The 12,952-nt window shown below is 38.5% G+C and overlaps 1 protein-coding gene across 3 annotated transcripts in view; it reads left to right on the forward strand.

Moving 5' to 3' along the window:
• The window catches only part of TLN2 (talin 2), a 174,831-nt gene that overhangs the window by 88,157 nt on the left and 73,722 nt on the right, over positions 1–12,952 (forward strand). For all 3 annotated transcript variants that reach the window (XM_084293342.1, XM_084293344.1, XM_084293343.1), the window contains exons 14-21: positions 2,914–2,990; positions 4,662–4,842; positions 6,652–6,765; positions 7,456–7,564; positions 8,236–8,444; positions 8,918–9,016; positions 9,837–10,004; positions 11,475–11,769. In XM_084293342.1, coding sequence (XP_084149468.1) covers positions 2,914–2,990; positions 4,662–4,842; positions 6,652–6,765; positions 7,456–7,564; positions 8,236–8,444; positions 8,918–9,016; positions 9,837–10,004; positions 11,475–11,769 — 1,252 coding nt within the window. The remainder of the gene's footprint in view (positions 1–2,913; positions 2,991–4,661; positions 4,843–6,651; positions 6,766–7,455; positions 7,565–8,235; positions 8,445–8,917; positions 9,017–9,836; positions 10,005–11,474; positions 11,770–12,952) is intronic.

Raw genomic sequence — 12,952 nt, forward strand, 5'->3', positions numbered from 1 at the left:
CAGACAAAAGTTGTCTTGTCAACTGTGGACTTTAAGCTATGGATCAAAATGGTGAATTAGATGGGAGGAAATGATCACATGGTAGCAGCCTTTAAAACTACATTAAAGACCACGTAGTAGTTGTCTTCTGTCTGTTGCATATACTGCATCAAAGCCGAGGTGGTATTTTGGCAAAAGTAAAGAAAAAAGTCATTTTTGACATATTGCTTAATAAATACTGTGGTCAGTAAAGCAAAGATTTATATTTCACTTCTGCAGAGAGAGAGAGGGAGGAAATTGGTATTTGCGAAGGCACCAGACTATTAGAAACACTTTTTAACAAAATGTTAAGAGAGTAGAGGCTGATAAGCACCTACAGAAAAAAATATTCACAAGTAAATAAATACAACAGCAAAAAGACCTATTTTGCCAACAAATACGAAGTTAAAAGACTTTATTCTGAGCATGTTGTGTACAAAAGCCAAGTGTTTCAAACAGCACTTTTTGCTTCTTGACAAGATTTTACTTGATGCAGTTTGTTTGAATCTGAATAATTTGCTCTAACAGATCTTTACTATTAAAGAAATGACAGAAAGCTAAGCAGCTCAGGAGAATTTTTGGCCTTTGTTCATGCAAACAGTGTGGGATGTTAACATCAACTGTTGTGAAATCAGAGGTTGAAGGGGGTTGCCAGAATTCATCAAAATACTTGCCTTATTCTCTGAGGCTGTTGATCTCAGACTTAATGTGTTAAATAAATGACAAGCTTCTATAGAAGGTTTAAAACTTGATTCTAGCTCTCAAGCTTCACAATTAGTTTTGCTTTCTAATTCAAAACAAAAGCAGCTTTTCCACCCTGATAGAATAGATGTGCATATTTCCACCCCTTTCCGTTCCTTTGATTTCTTCTTTTAAACAGCAGATTGTAAAATGAATGAAATAGGAACAGGTTAAGCAATAAACACCCATGATGCTTCATGACACACGTGAAAAGCACACAGTTTCCAATTGTTGAGCTCAACTTTGCTCATTGATGCATGACTCAAAGTATGGGTCATCCCTCTCAGTTGCATAATGTTAATTTTTAATGTGTTTTGGACTATTTCAACTCGTTTGCTCTGGTGTGGATTAGGGACACATTTTTTTCCATGCTTAAGTATTATTACAGTATTAAATTAAAAAAGCGCACACCCATGCATAAAAAAAAAAAAGAACAAAACAAACAAAAAAAAACCTCTTGTCCTGCAGTCCTGCAGCTTTAGTAATAAGTTGTTTGTTGTGGTTTAACCCAGCTGGCAGCTGAACACCACACAGCTGTTCACTCACCCTTCCCCCTCCCTCTCTGGGATGGGGGAGAGAAACGGGAAAATGAAGCCTGTGAGTTGAGATAAAGACAGTTTATTAAGACAGGAAAATGATAATAATAACAACAATAATGATGATAATAGTACTACTAATAATAATGTGTACAAAGCAAGTGATGCACAATGCAATTGCTCACCACCCGCTGATCAATGCCCAGCCTCACCCCGAGCAGTCTGGCCCTTCTCCCCCTGGCTAGCCACCCCTATATATTGTTTAGCATGACGTCAGATGATATGGAACACCCTTTTGGCCAGTTTGGGTCACCTGTCCTGGGTCTGTCCCCTCCCAGCTCTTGCTGCACCCCCAGCCTGCCTGTTGGCAGGACAGAGCAAGAAGATGAGACATCCTTGGCTTGGTATAAGCACTGCTCTGCAACAATTAAAACATCGGGGTGTTATCAGCACTCCTCTCATCCCAAGCCAAAACATAGCATTCTACCAGCTACTAGGAAGACAACCAACTCTGTCCTAACTGAAACCAGGACATTGTTAAACAGTTGACAGGGAATCCTCAACCTGAGTAGCTTTTACTTGTTATTTATTTATTTTTTACTTCACACTAATCTGGAAGTAAGACACAATCTTAACTAGAAATAAGCGGTTTCATTTCATGCTTAAAGTCAAATTATTACAGTAAGAACTTCTGGGGAGAAAGCCGGGGTACATGTATGTATGGACATGCATGAAGAGTTCCTGTTAAATGTACCTAAGATCATAGTGGGTGTTTCCCTCTTGTTGTCTGCTGAATGAAGTCGTGTAACAAGGTGGAAAGCAAACTGCACTTGGTTACTGGAGGCAATGGACTGCTTTTACAAGGCTCTGTTTTTATAACTGCTTGTTGTTTCCTGTTATTTCTCATATTGTAGTTGCCTTGTGTACATTTGCCTCTTTTATGTCATTATAAAAAAAAAAAAAGTCTCAAAGGCAGATGCCCAGACTGTCCAGATATATTAAATATATGGTAAAAGGGCTTGGTACCATGTTAAACATACTCTCTTTCATATGGATATGTGTTTCCTAAAGGTAGGTAGCACCTTATAGTGATGTTTTAGGATGCTAAAGATGGCTTGTAGCTGTGTTCGAATTGACTGAGTTAGTCTGCTGTTCCTGAGTCAGAAGAGCAGGGGTTTTAGTGGTTGACATGTGCCTGTCTGTGCTGTAGTTTGCTGTTGTTGCATATCACTGTCTCCAGAATGTTTTTTTCAGAGAGGTAAAGATAGTAATCTCAGCACTTTATTCATACCCGTTTGTTCAAAAAAGTCTCAAGTTTGCTTTCATTGCCAGTTGTGATAGGCTTTTTTCCCTTATGCACTGAATTTTCCAAGGCATAGAACTTGGTCTGTTAGACGCTGAAGAGCAACAACTCCTCTTCCACAGCTGAGATTATATTGTTACACTCTACCAACCCCATCCCTCCCAAAAAAAATAATAAAAAAAAAAAGTATCCATGGTGTTGAGTACTGGACAAGTCTTTTTTTTTTTTTACTAGATTTCTGATAAATGGCAAGAAAATGCTGGAAAGCAAAAAGCAATATATAGAACTTTGTTTGTTTGTTTGTTTTTTCTCTAGAAACAAAGTAAAGATAGATTTGGTCTTGAAGGCGATGAGGAATCAACGATGTTGGAAGAATCTGTTTCACCAAAGAAGTGAGTGGAAATGCTTTTGATTTAACAGTAATCTTTTAGCTATGGTAGTTTTTTCATCCCTCGTAGTATAGTTATTATTGTATATATAGTAATAATTATAAAAAGTATAGTTATTAGCTTTTAAAAATGATTTTCCACAGGGTAGTTTAACAGAAGGAAGCACTATCTCAAGAGACAGTTCTGTGGACTTCCAGCTTCATCCTAGGATTGCAGAGCAGGCTTTTCTGTCTTAAGAACGCTGGTAAGGGCAACCAGCAGTAGTAGCAATTTGTAGTAACTTGACTCTTTAACAATGGAGTTCAGGCTGTAAGTCAATAAGATTGAAAAAAAAAAAAGCTGAAAATATCATATTAGTTTTTTGATCTTCATACAAACAGCTAGGATTTGCAAGATCTTAGTTACTTGTCTTTCTAGGTCCATGGTTTCCTGCAGAATTTGACTCCTGGCAGTTTAATTGTACACTGTGTCATTAACAGAGCTGGCTTATTACACCAAATCACTTTAGCCAAACCAGTCAGATGTGTGGTGTGGTTCAAGGTAAGGTTTTGGCTCTAGTAGGTCAGGCGATGGTTCTGGTGGGAAAGTAACTGACTATAGCAAAAAGTACAACTGCAGAGATGGATATACTCTTGGAAACAAATATTCAGTGTTTCCTTGCTGTGAAGAAATAGAAGCAGGTTTGACATTTTAAGCTGTAATGAGCCCCTCAAGTCTCGTGTTTGTACTTTAAGGATGACAGCATCTGCATTATATACGTAAAAGTCTGATTTATTGTTCAACATGTGGTTCAGTGGATATCAACTGGTGAGATATTTCATTGGCCTTATGTGAAATTTCAACTGTTGATGAAACACATATGTTCAGATGTTTGCTTTCAACATTGCCCTTTCCAAGTTATTTCCAGAATATACTCTTAGTTAAGTGCTGTACAGCAAAGCCCAAAGATTTTAATAAATGATTACAAGATTTTCCATAATTAAAACTACTTTTTCCTCCAGCAGATTGCTGCTGCTAAAGCTAAAAGTCCTGTCAATACCTCTAGCTGTTAAAGCTAGAATCCTATTTAAATATGAGTGTTACATCTGGCAAAGGAGATTGTGACCATGGATGACAATAACTTGATTATTCTTGAAAGCATCCTACCTCCTAGTCTATAATATTACAGGCTTCCAGGTTATTAGCAAGCATTTTGCGTGTATATGCATATAAAGAGGAGGGAAAAAATGTTAGTTTTTATCCCAAACATTGGGCTTGCTTGCAAAAAATGTCTTCAGAGGGTTGGTGCTTCTATTTTCTATTCACCAGCCTATATCACAGTTGAAACAGCAGTCTGTTATGCCATAAACCCTGTTCTGTCTGTAAGGCATGTTAGAGGAGTAAATTTATTGTACCACATATACCAAAACTGTATCTTCTTTCCTTGCTGCCTGCTTATTAGTGCTATTAATATTTGATCTGTCAAAAGTGGCACGTATGTTTTTCCCTAAAATGTTAGAAAATGCTTGGTAAAAAAGACTGTTAAAACTTCTCTAGCTTCTCCAAATATTATGAAATGCAGTTTAAAATCCTAAAGGAAGAACATCTGGCAGGACTTGCAGGAGATAACTAATTTTGTATTGCATTTTTCTATTTTAATTATATATACATATAAAAATATATATTTTTTTTTAGGTCCACCATCTTGCAGCAGCAGTTCAACCGAACAGGGAAGGTAGAGCATGGCTCTGTGGCACTACCAGCTGTTATGCGGTCGGGGTCCAGTGGCCCAGAGACTTTCAACATCGGCATCATGCCTTCTCCCCAGCAACAGGTCACCATTGGTCAGATGCACAGAGGACATATGCCCCCGCTTGTGAGGAACCTCCTTGTTTTGTAGTAGCATTTGAAACTTGTTGGTGCTGCAAGTTGTCAGAAACAGGATGTTTTCCATGTTGCTAAGTGTAGAGTGTGGTGTCCTGGCTGTCTTACTGAACACGTTTTGAGCTGAAATACTTAAGTTACCACATTTTCAATGACTTGCTCATTTGTCCTAACAACAGCTCTTCAACCCTTTTCTTTGCTTTTAAGTAGTTAAACCAGTATTCAAGGGTTAGGAAAAAAGCACGTTGAAGATTGGCAAAAGTAAGCAATTTTAGGGAAAAACTCATCTTTAGCTTGTCACTAGTCTACAATTTAGATGTTTCTAGATGGTTTAAAGCTGGTGCTGAGTTTTCTCATTTAAATTTAACACTCCCAAAAGGCCTAAATGGGCTATAGAGAATGTACTCAGTGCTTAAGCTCATGAAATATCATTAGAAGCATGGTATGTCTAGTGGATTGACTTTAGTGGCTGTCAGATTCTTTGATTACCCCTCCTCAACCAGACAGGAGGAGAAAATAAGAAAAAGCTTTTTACTTCAACATGGGTTGAGATAAAAGCATAGAGATCACAATTTACCATCATGGGCAAAATGGACTTGACTTGGTGAAAAGTAATTTACTACTGGTTAAAATAGAGTTGGATGTTAAGAAACGAAGACCAAAAACTAAAACATCTTTACCACACTGATACCTCCTTTTTTTTCCCACAAACTCAACTTTATTTCTTCATTCCTGACTACTCTACCTCCTCCTCTCACCCGCAAGTGGTCATTCCATAGCAATTCCTCTCTGCTGCTGCTGCTTTCTCACATCTTCCCCCTGATACAGCATGGGTTTTCCGTCATGGGCTACAGACCTTTAGCTGCAGCTAAAGGTGGGACCAGCTAAAGCTAGGTGCTCCAGCATGGGACCTCCATGGCCCTGCAGTTCCTGGCAGGAGACCCTGCTCCATTGTGGGACCTCCACAGGCTGTAGTTCCCTTCCGGGAATGTCCACTTGCTGCAGTGTCGGATATCTGCTCTGGCACGGTCTCTCCCGCAGGCTGCAGAGGAACCTCTGCTCCAGCACCTTCCCATCCTTCTTCTGGCACCGGTGTTTGCAGGGTTGTTGCACCTTTCCCTCCCAGTGTTCACTGCCATGTGGTGAGGAGTCCACGTGCCTTTTCTGCACTGTGCATTCCCAGAGGCACTTCTCGCTTGTTTGCTGGGCTCAGCTGTGTCCTGTGGTAGGTCCATTGTGGAGTCAGCTGGAACCAGCTGCACCCAGCACAGGGCAGCCCCTGGCCTTGAACTCAGAGGCCACCCCTCCAGCCTTCCCTGTCAAGACCTTGCCACGGATGCTCCATAGAGATAGCTATCCTGTCTCACTTAAAACTCTTCAATTTTTCATTAGCTTATGCATATTAATGGTAATATAGTTTCAGAGTTGTTCTTTGTAACATCTGTAGGCTGTTCCAGGAAGTCAGTCCTGTACAGTTCAGTATGCAGGATGCAAGTCAGTAAGACAGCTCAGTGATTTGTGAGTGTCTGTTGGGCATTGTTTGATCTGTGAATGTTCAGCATCTTACGCATGTGTGCAAGTATAGAGGAGTGTAAAGTGGCATGGGCAGAATCGAGACTATGAGAGAGGAGTTTCAGTGAGCTTAAGCTGCTTTCTTGACTGCACGAGGGAAGTGCTATTTGTCTGAAATGGCCTGGTGTAATTGTTGTCACTCACAATCTTTTAATGCCTAAGTAACAACACCTGCTTGAGTTGCCATCTGGAACACAACACACAGTCATTTCCTTGTTCTGACTTTCAGACCTCAGCTCAGCAGGCCTTGATGGGAACTATTAACACGAGCATGCATGCTGTTCAACAAGCACAAGCCGACCTCAGTGAAGTTGATAACCTTCCACCTCTAGGGCAGGACATGGTGAGTTTTTCTTGTCCCCGTAGAAATGAATCTTAATATTTTGGGGTGTTTGCAGATCAGTTTAATTATTGTCTGTGGAGGTGAAGTGGTATCTGTAAAGCTTCCTAAATTAGATTTAAAAAAAAAAAAAAAACATGCTTGTGCTTGCTATAAGGAATTCATGTACACTGCTCCATCTCACTTTCATCAATCTTCTGAGATTAGTTATAGCAAACTTCCTTGCATAACTGTGTCCATAATTCTATTTGTTTCATGTGCATATGTAAAAGTAAAAACAAACTATAAGCAATATTTGTGATGAGAGTGACTGTATCCCAGACACCTGAAAAATATGAACAAATGAAAAAATAACAAAACATGATTCTGTCACATCTGATCCAGGCTGAGGTAGGAGGACAGATCAATAAACTACTGTTCATGTGGGACTACCAGTCAAGAATCATCATCCTTGATGATGCACTGGTTATGGTATTCACCTTAAAACAGCAGCTGTTGGACTAACAGCTATTCTGTAGCAAGAGATTCAGCAAAAGAGAATGTTTGATTGAGTTTTTTTTCTCTCTAAAGGCTTAGTAGTTGTCCTCTGTTTCATTTTAAAAGATTGATGAAGGAATGAGAGATTAATACAGGATTTCATCTTACAGAACTTTGCTGCAGTCCTTCATTCTTGTTTTTGTTGTTGCTCTTTAGGCATCAAGAGTATGGGTTCAGAACAAGGTTGATGAATCAAAACATGAAATACACTCTCAGGTTGATGCTATCACTGCAGGAACTGCATCTGTTGTTAACCTTACGGCAGGTAAATTTCAAAAGGAAGGACTTGCTTGCAGTCTCCTAATTATCAGTCTAATTCAAGTATCATAGGGACAGACTAAGAGGGGGCTGGGGAGAAATTTTCTTCAAAATAGTCCAATAGTTAAGTGCATTGACATGCAAAACAAGCTTTATGTCCCTCTCAACACAATTTTCTTATATTCAAATTATCATCTCTAACATTGAAGTTACTCCTGTTGATGAAAAGTATAGCTTGCTTATTCAACTAAGCAGTCTCTGCAAGGTTACTATGAAAAGCATTAATTGTAAGACAGTTGTTAGAGGTTATAGATGTTTATTGACAGTGGTTTTGCTTTGGCAAATTACAAATTGAAGGAGCTGTGAGTGACCTAAAGGGGTTAATAGTGTGTGAGCTTGGGTTCTTTCAAGGTTGAAACTGGGAAAATAGCTCAAACTGTGGACTTGTCAGCAAATTGCATTGGATGAAGAGAAATTTATATTAGAAGAGAAATGTAGAGACTGGAAAAGTGATAGCTGACCTTAATTTTTAAATGACACTGAAATTACTTAGTAGACGTTTATTGGCCATCCTTAGATGTATCTGTTCTCTCACCAGAGTGTAGTCTGTGGTGGCTGCCTCATTTTCCCTTTTAACCACTGAAGCATTCTGCTCATGAAAAACCATTTATTCTACAGGTGACCCAGTTGACACGGACTATACTGCTGTAGGATGTGCAATTACAACCATCTCCTCCAACCTCACTGAGATGTCTAAAGGTGTAAAACTGCTTGCTGCTCTCATGGATGATGAAGTCGGAAGTGGAGAGGACCTCCTGAAAGCTGCTCGAACATTAGCCAGTGCTGTCTCAGACTTGCTGAAGGCTGTGCAACCTACTTCAGGGGAGGTGAGTGTGGTCATTTAACAGTGATGGGTAGCTAAGCACCACCATGCTGCTGTCTTACTCCCTCTTCTCAAAAAGACATTTTCAGAAAATATGATGGAGGAAAAAAGTTCATGGGTTGAGAGAAGGACAAGGAAGTTCACTCACAAATCACTGCCACAGGCAAAAAAGACTCAGCATAAAAGAGATACTTCTTTTGAAGACAACTGAAATCTGCTGCTATTTCATATCAGTTGGCCTATTGGCTGCCCATCATTAATTTTCCTTGGAGTTATTGCAATAATGTCTATTCAGATTCTTCAAAGTTCTTCACACATTCTCAGGGAGCACTGCAGATGAAACTTGCAAAATAATCCGAAGTCATTTTGGTTTAAGTTTTTGTTCGTATTGACTGCATGCTAATGTAGAGGCTCCTTGAAGAAATCCGATGTTTAAATAAAGTGTGTTGTCTTTATTTTCCACAATTATTTTTCCAGCCTCGACAGACAGTTTTGACTGCAGCTGGAAGCATTGGGCAAGCAAGCGGGGAGCTACTGAGACAGATTGGCGAGAATGAAACAGATGAAAGGTTCCAGGTAATAAGGGGGTTGCTTGTCTTTGCCAGAGCTGTGTAGCTTAATAATGAGGAGGCCATTGCATCAAACCAGGCTTTGCCAAGTGCAATTTGGAAATGTTTGCTCAATGGTAATTGAGGTTAATCCATTGTGAAATTATTTTAATTATATGATCATAGAATGCTGATTTTGTAGGAACTCCTTCATTTTATATGTCATACAGATGGTTTCTTGCTCCATGGAAAGCTGTTAGTGCTATACTCCCCTGTGTTGAGAATGCATGGCTCATAGTATATACATACTAGTCAGATCCTTGCTTGCTCTGTAAGACACAGGGATTTTATGGGATTAAAATTTGCACTTGCATGCAGGCAACTTCAATTCTTGCCCTTCCTCATGTTTCCCTGGTTTTTCCAAACTATTAAACCTATTGAATGTATGTATTTATGAAGATTAATAAACAATGAGTATTTCTTTTCATTAAATGTATGTGTTTACTGTGTGTATATGTATGCATGTGTACAAAACTTTCTGGCAAACTGATGAGGAGAAAATTTTTATATTACAAATCTAACTTCTTGGTGATTAGGTGATAAGTATTACCAGATGTGAAAGGATAACCCCTATTTGGCTTAATCATATAATAACCTATTAGCAGTTTAAAACTGTTGTCCTTAAATGCTCTGTTATAAATGCATCTTTTTCACTCAGAGCCTATAAATATATATATATATATATATATATATATATAAAATTACCTTGAGAACACTTGATCTTGTATAAACAAAGTATATACTATTTGCTTATAATACTGATTTTTTTTTTCTGTTTATTTTATCAGGATGTTCTAATGAGTCTGGCCAAAGCTGTTGCAAATGCTGCTGCCATGTTAGTGCTGAAGGCCAAGAACGTAGCACAGGTTGCTGAGGATACAGTCCTGCAGAACAGGGTCATTGCTGCTGCTACACAATGTGCACTCTCTACTTCCCAGCTCGTGGCTTGTGCCAAGGTGAGACTAGCAGTGTTCATGAGATTGCTTCTGTGTGTTTCCAGTAGCTCAGGCAATATACTGTCATAATATCATAGTTGGAGACTTGTGCAATATCAAACTTGATGACTAATAAATTGTCACCCATAGGAGTGGCAATCGAATATCGGCCCAGAGGATGTGAGGTACTGCTGTAATCCCCAGGGGAGATTCTGTAGAAAATATAGATCATCTGATGATAATGATCAAAATAGTAACTTTAAGAAAAAAAAGCCCTAGAAATACAGCATGTCTGGGGAACTGTGCAAGTTTTCTGATGAAGACTAGAATGACACTGAATTCACCTAATCTAAAATTCAAATAATTAAAAGTTGATTTTAACTTCAGCATGAATATTAAGTTAGTAATCATTGATACTAAATATATTTGCGTTGTTTCACAGTAGCCCAATTGTTTTAATAGGGTCCATTGCTTTTGGCCAGGTATTGTTTCTCAGTATAAGAAAAGTACAAAAGAGTTGATCAGATCCCAAATTCTCAAGTCTACACTTGCAACATTGCGTTGTCTGTAGCCTTTTTTTGATTTTTAATGAAAGCAATTCACACTACTGACTTCGGAAACTGCTTTCAAAGTCTGCAGATTCGGTTTTCATAAGGTTACTTGTGATTGGAAAATGTGTATTCAACTATTCGGAAACATCCAAGAGGCTTAGAATAAAACTAATAGCCAATTTTAGCTATTACATTTTGAGTATTTTCACCTTATATCTTTGGCTGTAAGGGCTTTTTGTAATGAATATGTATGAATTTTCATTATCTCGACTTGATGTTCTTACTGCCTGTGAATTTCTTCAGTACAGAATTAGATGACCAGTGGCATCCTTTTTTTCCTTATAAGATATGCACAGTTTTCCCATTGCTAAAAACTGTCTGGATAGGCCTGGACAAAATGGGGAAGGGTTGTTTCTAATCCGTAGATTACTGAGTTTATTACTTGTAGCTTCAGAAATAGTGTTGTATGGCTTTTGACAAGTAATTTATTTAAACAAACAAACAGAAGGCTGGTATGAGAAGGCTATACAAAATACCAATTCCAATTAAGATTTAATTTTACTTAGAACTCTAGAGTGCACAAGTGTGTTAAGTGTACTTAGTGGTTTTTTTGTTGAGGAGTTTGGTGAATGCCTGTCTTCCAGAACCACTGTTAAGTGATTGATCAGGTCAGCAGCTGCTGAAGAAGCATGAAAGAAGCATGAAGGTGGTGGCTTGTGTTCTTGTATCTAAGTGAAGATTAATGACATCCACAGCCCAGATTCCTAACTTAAATCTGTGAAGCTACCTATCTAAATACTTACTACAGGGCTTTCTGTCTAGGGAAAACAGATATGTTAAGGATTAAGAACTCTAATACAGCAGATGTTTTGATTACTAGTAATTGGAAAATTTGCAAATAAGCCATTTTCTGAATGTTTTGTCTGTGTTCCCCATGCAGGTTGTGAGTCCCACCATCAGCTCCCCAGTGTGCCAGGAACAGCTGATTGAGGCAGGGAAACTGGTGGACCGTTCAGTGGAGAATTGCGTGAGGGCCTGCCAGGCTGCCACAGATGATACTGAGTTACTGAAGCAGGTTGGTGCGGCTGCCAGCATTGTCAGCCAAGCCCTGAATGACCTCTTGCAGCATGTCCGCCAGTTTGCAAGCAGGGGAGAACCTATTGGTCGCTATGATCAGGCCACAGATACCATCATGTGTGTCACGGAGAGTATTTTCAGTTCAATGGGGGATGCTGGTAAGTCTCTCTAATGGATAATAGCTTTTCCTGATTTGGAGATTTGTACATTTCAAATAAATAAAGTTTAAAACCTCTGCTAGCACTCTAATGGGTCATTCAACCCGTAATGTTAAATCAGTGAAATGTACATAGCTGTGTGCTAGATAGAATGAATATTGTATGAAAACAATGAATACCATGCTAAAGGATCACTGTAGTATTCAGTCTTTCTTCTTTTCTACTGCTTCACTTCACAAAATTGTGCAGTAAGTCCTCATCTCTGAATAGGAGGACACGTACCTAAGTGAACACTCGCCAGTGATGGATTTCTTTTTGCTTAGATTTTGTTGTAGGTTTTAAAAATTATTTTGCTGCTTGTGATGTTTCTAAAATGTGCAAATTCTAGAACTGGGCAGACTTGAGATACTTAATATTGTGAAATGACCCAATATGAACTTTCAGAAACAAAATAAACCAAAACCCCACAGGAAATTAAATAGAGCAGTGATATTTCAATGGTTAAAAATGGGATGAATTATCAACCGCATAAAGAGGCAGTGTCTATTTGATAACAAGATAATTCATATAACGTTTCAAAATGACACAACTTTAAAAAAGCGGTTGTGGTACCTCTTGGGGACTATATGGTGTTCATCTCCTCCCTCTTTTGTGTTATCTGAACACAAGGACAGGAAATTAAATATATCACTGTCACAGTTTTATTCACAGTACAGCCAATATGAACCAAGTAATCTTTTCTTGTAGATTCAGATTCTTTCAGATATTTTTTTTTTCAAGGAACTGTCATTTCAGCTGTGCAGTGCTCTTCTGGAGGAAATTGTGTGGGGAAGTAATATGAATTCTTGGGGTATTTTGGCCCTAAAAGCAGCTTCTCTGAGAAATGAAAGATCAAGATATTTGAAAGACATACAGGGACATTGTTTGCTAAAACCTTCTAAATCTCCCAGATGAAAGCTGCCAAAAAAAAAAAAAAAAAAAGCTAATACTCTGCTACTCAAAGGGGTTTAATTAGTGTGTACATGTATATTAAGTCCTGTGTTCAACTGTCAATTATAAATCATTTGGCTTCTGTACAGAAGGATTTAGTAAAAGATAATCTTGGATGACATTTATTTTCCATTTATTATTGTCATCCGAGACTTTGTGAAGCTACTGTGCTATGAACTACTTATATATCCTT

Source organism: Netta rufina, assembly GCF_964035555.1.
Source record: "Netta rufina genome assembly, chromosome: 11".
Classification (NCBI taxonomy): Eukaryota; Metazoa; Chordata; class Aves; order Anseriformes; family Anatidae; genus Netta; species Netta rufina.